This window comes from Habropoda laboriosa, unplaced genomic scaffold, assembly GCF_001263275.1.
Source record: "Habropoda laboriosa isolate 0110345459 unplaced genomic scaffold, ASM126327v1 scaffold12, whole genome shotgun sequence".
NCBI lineage: Eukaryota > Metazoa > Arthropoda > Insecta > Hymenoptera > Apidae > Habropoda > Habropoda laboriosa.
This window is the reverse complement of record NW_017100132.1, coordinates 662,518-676,532: the sequence shown is the minus strand read 5'-3', so window position 1 is coordinate 676,532 and position 14,015 is coordinate 662,518. Positions and strand designations below refer to the sequence as shown.

The 14,015-nt window shown below is 34.0% G+C and overlaps 1 protein-coding gene across 1 annotated transcript in view; it reads right to left on the bottom strand.

Moving 5' to 3' along the window:
• Positions 1–14,015, bottom strand: part of LOC108574689 (muscle M-line assembly protein unc-89-like) — a 49,952-nt gene that overhangs the window by 10,085 nt on the left and 25,852 nt on the right. Inside the window, exons 3-4 of the mRNA XM_017937351.1 lie at positions 1,148–1,209; positions 523–646 (exon numbers count right to left, since the gene is read on the bottom strand). Of these exons, the coding sequence (XP_017792840.1) occupies positions 523–646; positions 1,148–1,209 (186 nt within the window). The remainder of the gene's footprint in view (positions 1–522; positions 647–1,147; positions 1,210–14,015) is intronic.

Below are 14,015 nucleotides of genomic sequence, written 5' to 3'. Positions count from 1 at the left end.
CGAATTTTTTGCGATTATTTCAACTTTGTTCGACGCGAAAATTGATTTTTTTCACGATTTTTCATCGACTCATTTCAAATTGTGCAATTTTTTAGTTTCCAACGCAGTTTCAAGCAGTCGAAATATGAAATCGAGAACAGTGGTATTCTATTTTTCAGTTGAATGTAGAGAAATTGACTTGTGAGAAATGAAAGTTCGTTTGTTATTTTTGTAAAAAAATTTTTTTCGGCAATCTTGTTAGAATTTTACACGGATGAAAAGTACATACACCTGTTGTATTATGAAGTTTTCTTGTTGTTAATCACTGTATTAATTATAAGGTAGATGTCGTTAGCAAATAAATAAAGCAATTTGTGACTTGAGATAATTAATCAGAAATACAGGTGCGCCTTTACGTGTCTGCATTAATTATATGATTTTGTTGATGTGAAGACAGAACTATGTGTTTCAACCAATGTTGCATTTTGAGGAATATAATTAGTTGGTTGAAAACAGCTGGCTGTAGAAATATTACTGAATTACCTTTCTGACCGATCGTGCAAACGTGGAACATCTGACATCCAGCCTCAACATCCGCGTAATAGCCACCAATCACCTTCCCCTGACACGAAAAGTTCGTCTCCGGCAGGTTGTCGAAGTCCAAATACTTGTCAAGTAACAGAAAACCAAGTAAAATTGAAAGTTACTCGTCCAAAGTAAATTTCTAATATTTTTCAGAAATTTCAGTATACAGAATATTTCGAAGATTTGTGAAAAAATCGAAAAGAATTTCCTAGGAAAATTAAATACCTATTTTGGAAAAATTGCTAATTTTTGCTACATTCTAATTTTTCTTCATTTCCAAGTGTAATGCATTTCTGTTTCACTAGTGCGATCTCACATTAAAACGTCTTCAACATAACAATTATTATACTTTTATTGGCAACATTTTTAGTTATTATATTTCCATTGCAAATATTTCTAATTATTAATATTTTTAGTTATTATATGTTCATCGCAAATATTTGTAATTATTATACTTTCATTGCCAATATTTTTAATTATTACTTTATTTTTATTGAATACATTTCTAATTATTAATATTTCAATTATTGTTATAGTTTTATTGCGAACATTTTCAATATTTCGAACAGATTCTAATACTTACGCCAGGTTCCCCCGCGCTGCATAACAAGGAGCCATGCTGGAGGTTGAAGATCGACAGTAAAACTGCAACAGAAAACCGAATCACACCCCAATTAAGTCATTTGCAATGATAATAAAAGAAAGGGGGAGAGAGAATATTCGTAAGTAAAAGTGTAAAGAAAAAGGGGAAAACTAATTTTCATGTCAGAGAACACGAAAGAAAGGACTGCGTGTTCGGCGCGAGGATAATTTGCCGGACTAATTTATGCGTTTGCGCAACACTTCTACCCGGAGACCCTGTTACACCAGTTACAGTTATAATTACGAGCAACTATCGACACGCACCGAGGTCGTTGCTCTGGAATATTCTATGCTTGTCTATTAAAAAATTTACATTAAAATTTATATTCAAATTTATACTTATTATTATATTGTTATATTTACGTTAAGCTGTGAGCTTCTAAGAGTGATAATTCTCAGTTGTATATCGAAATAATCTATTTTGTGAACAAAATTGAAAAACAACTGAAATATATACTCAGAAGAATACAATAAATAGCAAAATTTTACAAATTCAGATTGCTAAATTTTTCCACATTCACCAAAACCACTTTTACTCATTCACATCACTCAACAATGTCATCCTCTATTCAAAAAGAACTCTCTTATTTATTCATTTGAACGGTAAAAAATAATTTAATGCTTATTATGTATGTAATTATTCTTTCTTATTCTCGAGACTTTCGAACTATTTCAAAAAATACCCAAATTGCATAAATTGTATGAAACTTATAAACACTAAATTAAAAATACCTAAAATGCATCAATTCTATCAATTCCACTCAAAAATACCTATGCACTACGATCATTCGTGCAAATACAAAAAAAATCTCCAACCTTCCAAGTCGAACAACGTTCAGAATCGAAAAGCTTCCAAACAACCAGACATGCTTTCTTTCACACTTCCTTCTTCAATGCATCTCACTGACACATTCCATCGCATCTCATTTTCATCGTTAAACAACCGGATCTGCACGACAAGAAAAAAGGAAAAAAGGAAACAGATTTCAGAGTGACCTGTCACCGGATCCGACAGGAGCATTGATTTCAATCGGTGGTCGTCAGAAAAATGGTTACTAATAAAATAGAATGTCGCTGATCGAGTGGCCAGTTGTAGGCCGAGGTCATCCGGTGTGCACGCGGGCCATCCAATCACAATCGTCCCCGGATCCTGTCGATCTCTCGCGAATCTAATATTCGCGATCGAGGTCTTTTGCATAGCTGCAATCGATTTCCATGATATCGTGGCTCCCGCGTGGGCAAGATCGTGTGAAAACGGAAGTCTGCAGGTTGAAAAGACGAGAAGAGGGAGATTTTGGGAGGGGCTAATAAGTGTCGAAAAATCAATTTTCTTTATTTTTTTGTACAGATTGGAAGTGCAACATCTCGAAAATGTTATTAACCTGTTAACTGAGAAGGGAACTTCGGCAACCCGAAAATTCCGATTTTGTCGAAAGTTTGCAGATTTGTAGGGGACCTCGAGGGAAGTATCGGGCAATTTTTTTTGGCCCTTTTTCGGTTCTTCGGGGTGAAAATAGCCCTTGAATGAAGATAAGTGTTACCTTACTTCCCTGTATATCTTTAAAAATGTAATAGATATAAAAGAATGTTTATAATAACAATTTAATGGCTTTTTATGCCTTATAAGACGATGCTATGGAAAAGTATGGTAATATATAAGTAAATCCAATTTCCATGCATATGAGAATATACGCAATATTCGTAGAAATATTGAACGCATAATTATATAAAAATGGTATATTATTCATATATGAAAAACAAACAATTCTTTTATATAATGGCTTTGCTTGTTGTGATTTTTTACTCACGAGTAGTTTAACGCCTAAGTTCGGTTTCTGGTCAAATTGACCCGAACAGTGTACGAGGGTTGAAAGGTTAATAATAATCATTCAATAAAATCAACGATATAGGCGGAAAAAAGTTCTAAAATAAGCTCCTACGTTTAGCCTTCCTAGGTGTACGTAACCCCTTAAATGAGACCATCAGTATAGTGACCTAACCTCAAAAAGTTTGTTTCCGACAGTGCGAAATGAAAGTAAAAAATTTACTACAACAGTATTAAAAGTGACATTGAACAAAATTCTTTTATTGTAGCCTAAGGATGCCCCTTTCCATCGAAGAAAGAATTATTATGATACGTTTACTAGTTTAGCCAAAAAAAATTGCTAAAGATCCCTCATTTTCCGGGCTTCCCCCTTAACCTTTCAAAATCTGGCAAAAAGATCCACATATTTTGTGACTTAATTTGCTTGTATTTATTGTAAACAGTGTGAAAATATAGTAAATAGTGAAAATTAGCTTTTTGTTTTTTGACAAATAACTCTATCACGGGTAAATGCGAATGTTGATTGCGAGATGCTAAACGGAAAACTATACAAGGAAAACATGGGAAATTATTGAAATAAAATTTGCTGATTGATGACGTGGTTTGGTTGGTAATGTGTGTTTTCATTGCATCATGATAAGAATTAGTCGAAAGCGTTTGATTCGAGGGGTTTTTACATGTAGCAATTATCGTTGATAAAATTATCCGAAAGTATTGCAATAAAATAACAATCTAAGTAAAGTTGTCGAATTACTATTGCAAAAATTGCTAAACTGAAAGTGCGCAAATTTTTAATACTGAAAAATATACATGGAAAATATTGAAAATCATGGAAATGTGATTAGAATTTTTTAAACAATAATAAATTTATTGCTCCCTTTCTTACGAATTTTAACTGTGCATTTTAAATGATCTACGAATTCCTATCAGAAACAAATTTCATGTTTTCGAACTTCTATTAAAATATTGTGAAATTTTGTATAATAAAATGGATCATTTAAAATCGTTCAATTTTTTATCTCGAGTAATATCGTATCAATTAACAATATTGAAAACCATTAAAAAACTTGTTTAAACGAAAGGAAAGAATTTCTGTATAAATAAAAATTCGCAATGGTCGAAACTCCAGTGAACTTCGAAAAAGAAAAGAAAAAAGGAATCGTATTTCTAAAAGCAACAACTCCTCTCAATGAGAAGAAAAACACTTTCTATTGTGACAGTATTTACATCGAGAGAATGATTTATCGAATTTCGGTTTCTACGATGGAATTCCGACATGTGGGACCACGCTTTCCATTTCTTCCACCTTTCCCTTTCTAACCTCTTCTGAAAATTTACAATACGCGTATCCCAACTGTACACGATACACCCACTTTTGAAACGAATTTTCGTCAGTTGGAACCAGAAGTGTGTCATTGGTCCAGATACTTTGCAGAACTTATTATAAGAGCACGCATTTGTAATGTTCACATTTAACCCAGTTCCTTATGAAAACTGTCTAAAATGGGGTCAGAAAAGAATATCACTAATGAGCTTTCCAATTTTTTTTATTTTTCATCAAATATTCAATTGTACCATTCATTTGTACAACCTCAATGAAAGATTCTTAACAATGTATCTGTTTTCAGTTTGAAGTAAAGTGTGTCAGTGACACAAATTCCTGCCGAACTTCTTAATTTTCCTTTTCTTTCACCACGTATAATTATACTTGTTTATACTTATTTCGAATTACGTTAAATAATATATCGAACGAACTTACCAGTGAGAATTAAAAAAAAAAGAATTTTTCTTCACCTTACAATTAACGTAACAATTTGAATTTTTATGTCTAGCTAATATACCGGGTGTAATATTCGAAAATGTGTAAATAATAAATTATCAGGAAAATTCCGAGAAGTTGTACGAAAGAAAAGTGTCGTTATTTACTAAACTTTACGTTCAATAATTACGAAACATTATCATAACGCGAAAAGGATTTTTCTCTCAGGCTCTCGCCTACGAACCTGATGATCGCTCTTTCATCTCGAGAAAGCTGCGCGATGTTATTAATGACATTGCCTCCGGTGAAATTGACGGAAACTGAAGTCACGTGACATAATCAGAAATATCTGGGCGAAAGGTCAACGAATCTGCGAAGAAGTTTTAAACTTTCAGGCGAAAAGTTGATTCTTCGAACATTAAGCCGATCTTTTCCTTGTTTTTATCAGGAAGACAATCAATGGGATTTTATTTCAATTTCTCTGGAATTTTATAACAAAGATTTCTTCAGTGATTCCTCGTTGTTTCTTTGAATTGAATTTCAGCTTAATTTTGAATTCTGAAATTTATTTTTTATCTAAAAGACAATCGGTGGAATTTTATTTCAATTTCTCTGGAATTTTATAACAAAGATTTCTTCAGTGATTCCTCGTTGTTTCTTTGAATTGAATTTCAGCTTAATTTTGAATTCTGAAATTTATTTTTTATCTAAAAGACAATCGGTGGAACGTTTTTTCTTTAAATTAAATTAAGTTCATTCATTTAATTATTTACCTGTTTGATTGCTTACTTAATAAAATATTCAACTCCAGTTCAATCTATGTTTCTCAATATTTAACCCGGATTATTAAAATTCCTTACGAGTATTTCTCTATTCGACAAAATATCACGAAAATCCACCGATTTGCTCACTTTATATATTCGCCTGGTTGCCTGTTTATTTATTTCTTTAAACGTCTGATCATTCATAAGTCACGAATAAAAGAAAAAAGAAAAAGCAAGAAAAGTCAACAGACTTCACTATTAAGTCACCTTATATACATGCAAATAATCAATTAGCACCGCGTGTTCCTCGAAACACTCGAATGATCAATCATCGAGCCATCAGCGTGAAATTAGCAAGATCACACGTTCCACTTCTCGAAACGAAAATGTAATTTCGTATCGTGGCAAAAGAAGAGAACATTTCCAAATCAGATTCGTTTCTTCACAAGCAAACTGACACAAGGAGGACATGATCAGGGATCGAGCATGATTATATACCTCACTCGCGTCATCGTCAGAATCTTTCATCACCTACCCGGTATCATCTGCGTTCGCGCAATTTATCTGCCATTCAGATTCCAATCGTTAAGTTCGTTAATCGATGCCGCGCGTTGCATACCAGAAACGCACACGCATCTGCACCTTCTTCCCTCTACATTTTTTCTCTCCCGTTTCTCTCGATCGGTAGCATCTTCTGAACCAGCAATGATATAATCCCTTCAGCATGTAATGCCTGTGTGAATCCCGTGACATTTAGATCTGCCAACTAACCGGGGCCCGGTGCTCGTCTTCGCGGGACAAGTCTTGACAGTTGTTACATTCGTCCAGGTGAATCGAACGAGAGCTGCCTGCGCCCGGGGACGATAAGGTGCGCGCAGCTGATCTGATTCGAGATCTGGTTTTCTCGTGTGGACTAAATACCGGGTGGTCGATTGTAACGGTATCGTTGCGCTGGGAGTAGTTTTTGTTTGCTTTTTTTTTTTTTTTTTGTAAGATTCTGCGGTGTGAGGAGAAAATTTTTATTTGGTTGTCACGAGGTCAGAAAATTATAATCAATCTTGTTGAGACACAGATATACCGGGTAGTCGATTGTAAAAGGATCATAGTACATATTTGGGATAGTTTTCGTTTTTTTGCAAGATTTTGTGGTGTGAAGGAAAAGTTTTAATTCAGTTGTTGCGAGTTTGAGAAAGTAAAATAAACTTTTTAGAAAATTGTATATACTGGGTGGTCGATTATAATGGGATCATAGTACTGAGAAAAGCTTCTTTCTATTGTAAGATTTTGTGGTGTGAAGGAAAAGTTTTAATTCAGTTGTTGCGAGTTTGAGAAAGTAAAATAAACTTTTTAGAAAATTGTATATACTGGGTGGTCGATTATAATGAGATCATAGTACTGAGAAAAGCTACTTTTTATTGTAAGATTTTGTGGTGTGAAGGAAAAGTTTTAATTCAGTTGTCGCGAGTTTGAGAAAGTAAAATAAACTTTTTAGAAAATTGTATATACTGGGTGGTCGATTATAATGAGATCATAGTACTGAGAAAAGCTACTTTTTATTGTAAGATTTTGTGGTGTGAAGGAAAAGTTTTAATTCAGTTGTCGCGAGTTTGAGAAAGTAAAATAAACTTTTTAGAAAATTGTATATACTGGGTGGTCGATTATAATGGGATCATAGTACTGAGAAAAGCTTTTTTCTATTGTAAGATTTTGTGGCGTGAGGGGAAAATCTAAATTTAATTGGTATGAGATTAAGAAATTTAAATAAATTTTGTTAAAAAGATATATGTACTGGGTGGTCGATTATAATGGGATCATAGTACTGAGAAAAGCTTTTTTCTATTGTAAGATTTTGTGGCATGAGGGGAAAATTTAAATTTAATTGATATGAGATTAAGAAAGTAAAATAAATTTTGTTAAAAGATTATATATACTGGGTCGTCGATTATAAAGGAATCATAGTACTGGGTATAGCTTCTTTTTCTTTGCAAGATTCTGTTGTATAAACAGAAAATTTTAATCTGGTTGCTACCAGATTAGAAAATTGGAACCAGTTCTCTTGAGAAGCATACATACTGGGTGGACAATTATATAGGGATCATACTGTCGGGGGTGGTTTCTACTTTTTGTAAGATTCTACAGTGTAAATGGAAAATTTCAATTTCATTAAGACATAGAGATTATTATCATATCCTTCCGCAATACACGGTGTCTTAAAAATTCATAAACCGATACCTCGAGTCAGAGATTACGCAAAATCACGCATTCCCTTTAATTTTCCAAATGCTCATACCGTGGCAGCTATGGGAAATTCGATCGACAGTCGTTTCCATGTGGGTGCACCAACGACTTCCGTTTACTTAACGAGCCTCAGTTTATGAAAACGAGCCGCTCGATCTATACTATAATTAAAATAGCGCCACGTACGAGAACCTCTCTGCGAGAAATATCGTAACACGCATGCTAATCATGAGAATTCTCTACCTCTGTGTAATAGTCATAGTCATATCTATTCGCAAAATTTTCATTTCATTGCTTATCGATAATTTACCTTCATGTATACACTTACATATATACACGTATAATAAATGTATAAACGACGATAAAATGGAATTGGCAATAATTCACGGGACGAATTATCGAATTATATAATCGATTAATTTGAGAACGTGCGATTGGAACGATTATTCGAAATCGTGATCGAACATTCGTCGACTCGTGCAACAATCGAAACTTCCCACGTAGCGAATTATCAAACGAACAAAACAATTAGTACCTACCTATGGCGATTCGCTGAACAGGGGCCAACAATGGGACAATTAAATCTTGAGAAACGAGGACCAGAAAAGTTGCAGGGAAAAGGTCAGCCAACTATCAGCCTGATAATTGCTGACTCTGTTCGACTACCGAATTGAACACTAGTTTGACACTTGTTTGAATGTTTACCTGGCAAATTGATCTTCTGGAAGCTCGACTGAAATTTGTCACGATAAACGTAGAAAAGGAAATTGTATTCATTTTTTTTTTTTTTTTTAGATTGTGTCATAAGCGATGTAATTATTTTAGGTTTAAGTTCTGCAAAAGTATAGAATGTAAACACTGTATATACGCGATAAATCTTTGCGAAAAGAAACGTAGGAAAAGAAGTAAGACTAATTTAATTAATAAAATTAACTAATTTAATTTAAGTAATGTCATTTCTCTGAGTTTAAGTTATTTTCCATTGATTCACAGGAAGTGAAATTTTGCCACTGATTTGCAGGATCTTAATTCTCCTATTGTGAAACTTAGTAGAAAAAATTGAATAAATTCTCTAAAATGGAAGTTAATTATTCCGTAACGAGTAGTAAATGTAGAAGTATGAATTAATGAAAGGAAAATCGAAATAAGCATCTGGATTCATGAAGTATGAAGTGAATTTCTAAATGCTGGAATTTTTAGAAATGTTCATTAGTCATTTTGCGTGCAACGCAAGAAGGAAAATATATTCAAGGACAATTGCAAAATGGAAGAGCGAATACGAAAGAAGTAAATATTCAAAGGGAAATCTGGAAGAAAAGCAACATTGAAAGAACATTCAATTATTCGTTTTGCAATGTAAAACTAAAATTAATTAATTTCTTTTCGTAGCAGGAACCAATGAATATTTCACGCAGTCCAAAAAGTAGAAAATCAAAAAAGTAAATAAATAAATTGGAAGCATAAAAAAAAAATGAGAAACGAAAACTTTTTAATTTCACATCTAATAAAATAATAAATTCTCTCGTTTCTATTGCAACCATACTGCTCACTTTCTACGTAGCTTTTTCGTAAACGTTGTTAAACCTCCTCGTTAAATATACAATATTATCGCACAATACTACAACTATCGTATCTGACAATTTTATCACATTTCTGGAACTTCAGGACGAGTATAACAAACTTAAATTTATTGCTGACTGCCTCGGAGTCCAGGTAAGAATGAAATCTATAAAATTTGCTTTGAAATATCATGCCTGCAATTACGTGTTGTTTGAAATTGAAAGAAATTTATTTCTTTATTTATTTGAAATTTGCTTGAAATCTACTTAATTCGTTCGAAAATTTGCTTATTTTAATTTTATCATACTTCATTTCCTTGATTTTCGGGTTGGAAGTAATTTAAAATTGTTAAAATTCATTTTAATTAATTAAAATAAAAATCAAATCATTTAATTAATTAAAATATAAGAAGACATACATGCTACTACGTCAGTGGCTGCGAATGTGTTAAAATAATTGTTTAAATACCAAGAATAATTTTTACTTTATTTATGAACAAGTATTTCACGAGCAATTCACCTTAATCGAATGTCTCAGGTAACTATTACACATAAGAACTTCGTTATTTCTACCAACCGATACGTTCGTACCAGTCAGCACGCGCAGAAATTGCAACAAAAATTCTTTTCAATCCTTTTCAGAATAATTTCGAAACGAAAGGGTTAAATAGATTTCACTGCGTCGTGATATTGACGACACTCGCAAGAAGCAGAAGTTGCGTGTTCTTTTTATCCAATTTCGAAGCGAAGAAATGTGTTCGCGAAGCGGAACAAGGTGAACGAAAAGGAGACCAAAGATGCAAGGAGAAACGAGAAGAAACCGAGGCTCGATTATCGCAACAGTTACAGCCATTACCGTGATATTACCGTTACAGTAGCGTCTCTAAGATGTTGTTACTACATCCAGCAACAGGATTGCTCAATCTTGCTCATCTCTCGAACGCTCTGATCTTTGCTCGCAATTCCTTTCAACGAGTCTACGATTTTTCTCACCCAATATAATATAACGTGATACTTTGTAACAATTGTCCAAAGAACAAAAGCTCACTTTTGTGTCTCGTTAGTCTCGAGAGAGAGAGATTTCAAGGATTTCTAGTGTAATTGAATTTTATTCTCTAATTCAAGGATTTCATACCACAACGTTGTAAGTATCGTAGATACACAATTCTGGAAAAATTAGAAAAATTAAATTAAATTATTATTGTTTCGAAAATTATTTTGTACCAATCAGTGCTCAAAATACTCGTTTCTTAATTTTATTCGTACATGCACACTATCTTCTTTTTAGTGTAATTGAATTTTTAGTATAATTGTAAATGCTAAATTTCAAGGAATTGATATAACAACACCACGATGTTGAAGTTATCATTGTATAGAATTGTTGTAAAAATTAGAAAAATAAAAATCTTCCTTTTCTCGTTTGTGTCTAATTCCTACTATTTTCATTTTACTAAAAACATTTGTCCTTAGACTAATCCTGATCAAACTCAATTTAACATCACTCTATCCAAAATCACATCATACTAATAACAATTCTTCCTAATAATCATTAATATTAAGAATTCATAATTCTTCATAATTCCTAATAATAGTGCTTCTTCAAATTTTCAAATTTGCCCCCAAAATCTGCAACAATCCTCCACAAATATTTCCAGTCATAATTGCAAAGTGTTTACAATCACATCATTGCAAGAATAATTCCCAATTTCCAAATTAGCCCCAAAAATCTGCAACGTTCCTACAGAATAATTCCAGACACAAGTGCCAAGTGTCCCGTGATACTGCTTTCTCGCTTGATCGGCCAGTAGAAGGCAGAATCGGTTATCCTGCATGAGGAAACAGAGAAGAATGCCAAGCAGATTATAAAAAGAAGCTATCCCATTCACACAACGACACACAACAGTGAGTACGTTTGTACACGTGTACAGAGGCTAAAAGAGAGGCGAAATGTTTCCTGTATCGATAGATCGCCCACGCTGACTGTGCATTATCGACGTTCCTTCGTAACCGCGGATATTCGGTTTAAAAGCGGCCTGTACGCGCGCTCGAGAAGGTGAAAGGTGCTCTTCTTACGTGATTTTACAATACACCCGCGTGCCAGAGTGCCCTTTCGACTCTAATAAAACCAGCTGGCTCAGAGACGAGCCGCTTCCTCCTGCGGATCGTCCTCCAGCCAGCGTCTGTTAACCTGTTAACCGAGGACGACCAGTTGAACTGTTATTTGAGGTTATCAATTCGATAGCGACCTAACCTACAATTTTCGGTGAATTCAAATGTCAGCATAAATCACCTTGCGTACAGCAAAACTTCAATTCTACAGTGACTTAACTTAACCTTAAAAAAAAAAAAATCATACATATGTACCTAAGAGCAAAACCTTCAACAAATATTTTAAAACTTCGATAATTACATTAGCCGTAATCTGATAACGAACTTTTTGAGGTTAGGTCGCTATTGCACTGATAGCCTTACTTAAGGGGTAACTAAGGGATTTTTTTCGTCTATAAACGTGTGCATCGTTATTTTGATGAATTCGTCCTTAATATTATACGATCATATTTCTGAGATGTCGTGCTTTCAATATATGCAAAAAAAAAAAATTGATTATTTTGTCACACAAATTGAAGCCCCCCCCCCTCGCTGCCATCGTCGAAGCATTGTCGACACAGAATAACACGCCCCGTGTGCCACCGTCGAAGCATTGTCGACACAGAATGACACGTCCCGTGTGCCACCGTCGACACTGTGTCGACAACGTACCGATCGGTCACCGCTGCCACCGAAGTGTGGTCGAAGATTATCGAAAATTCTCGTGAAAATCATGTGTCTGGCTGGAAAGTAACGAATTGGTGGCATATAGTATGTCTATTACGATTTTCTGGCGGTAGCGAACGTGTTAGATCGTTCTACTAAACGAATTGCACACGTCCGATGAAGATCCATTCGCCGGAGGCGCTTAAAAATCGAGGTTCTCGATCAAGAAAGGACAAGACCGGCGGGGGAAGAAGAACAAGATCTAGGAGGATGAAAGTGAAGGTGAGCAAAGAACCGTTGCAAAATCGAGTAGCGATGGTAAAAGGACGAGAAGCTCCGCAATTTGCTCCGATACGTCATCGCTTTCTAACGATTATGATATCGCGACGCGTCGTTCGCGTAAATGGAGCGACGAAAAAACCAGACATTGTGTGTAATTGTTATATAAAAGAATACGTTGTACTATTTCGTCGAGAGTGTTTCAGACGACTTTTAACGCAGAGGTTAATAACTAGCTGTTACGCGCTCGGAGATATCTTTTATTGGAGCATAATTCTGTTTTATGGAGTAGGGAAGTTGTATATCTTCTTAAGCAAGATTAAGTATTATGAGAACGACTTTTTCATTGTACAGCAAGTGCTTTCGGTATTGGGGAATAATTTCGTTTCTGCATTGTAAGGCACTTAGTGAAAAATAATTATTTTCTTTTAATATGGCGAACAGTTTTTGTTCTAACGTTGCAAGAAGCTCTGTGGAATAATTTCAATCATTTGAATAATTGTAATAATTGCAAAAGTAATTGTAACAATTTGCTTTCGTGTAACAAGTGATTCTAATATTGAGAAATAATTATGGAAACAATATTGTTGAATTATTCTTTGCTAAGTGGTGGACGATTACGTTGTAAGAAATGTAATTAAATACCGTGCAGAGTTTATACAACGATTTTGTCATTTATTAAGCTAATTTCGGTACTCTGTAGTAATTATTTTTCTACGACAAATCACAATTTTCACCTGTGGGAGAAACTTAATCGTAGTCTTTTATTTAAAATTTTAATATTACAACACTTTATACGACTAATAGGAATGAATATTTAATAACAGAGTCGTAAAATTAATAAATTCTACAAAGGAATAATTATCATTAATTCTAAGTAAGTACTGTTTCATTAGGATGATGCATGCAGGATAATGCAAGACATGATGAAATTCCTTAGAAGACCAGCTGAATGGCTGTTTAAATATTTCTACAATTACTTTCATTGAAATTTCCATTTAACGTCACCTTTTATTTTCTTCCATTCAAAAAGTGTGTACAAATTCTCATTAACATTGAACAATAAAGCAATTGAACCTGGTAATACCATTTATGAGAAAAGCAATGAAATTACTATTCAAATATTTCTGTGATATTTGCTTGCCGTAAAAAAAAATTCACAAAAATATTTCAGTCGAATTTTTAGAATTTTCAGCTTGGATGCACAACTACAAAGGACCCTATTACGCAACCTCGATTGGTCGGTTTAAATTTACTACCAGTTGCATAACACCTTCTCTTCATTCGACCTTAAATATTAGCACGATCATCCTGTTCAAGGAACAAAGCGTCTTCATTTCCCCCTCACTCGCTATTTTCTCCTTTTTACTTAAACACGAAGGTAACACTTGGGTTTCTGGCCAATTAGAAACACTTAATTGCTTCGTATACGGCGTATGTCTTCGATTAATCGAACCATTAAAGACGCTCGTTAAACGTGTCTTATTAGTCTGAATTACATTTTTTTTTCCAGATTTATTAACGTCTGCTGCTAAATGTTTATAAAATGCTAGCGGTTAAGAATCTTTATTAGTCTATAATTATTGCTTGGAATCACTGTATTCCGTTTAATAAGAGTTGGACGTTGTGAA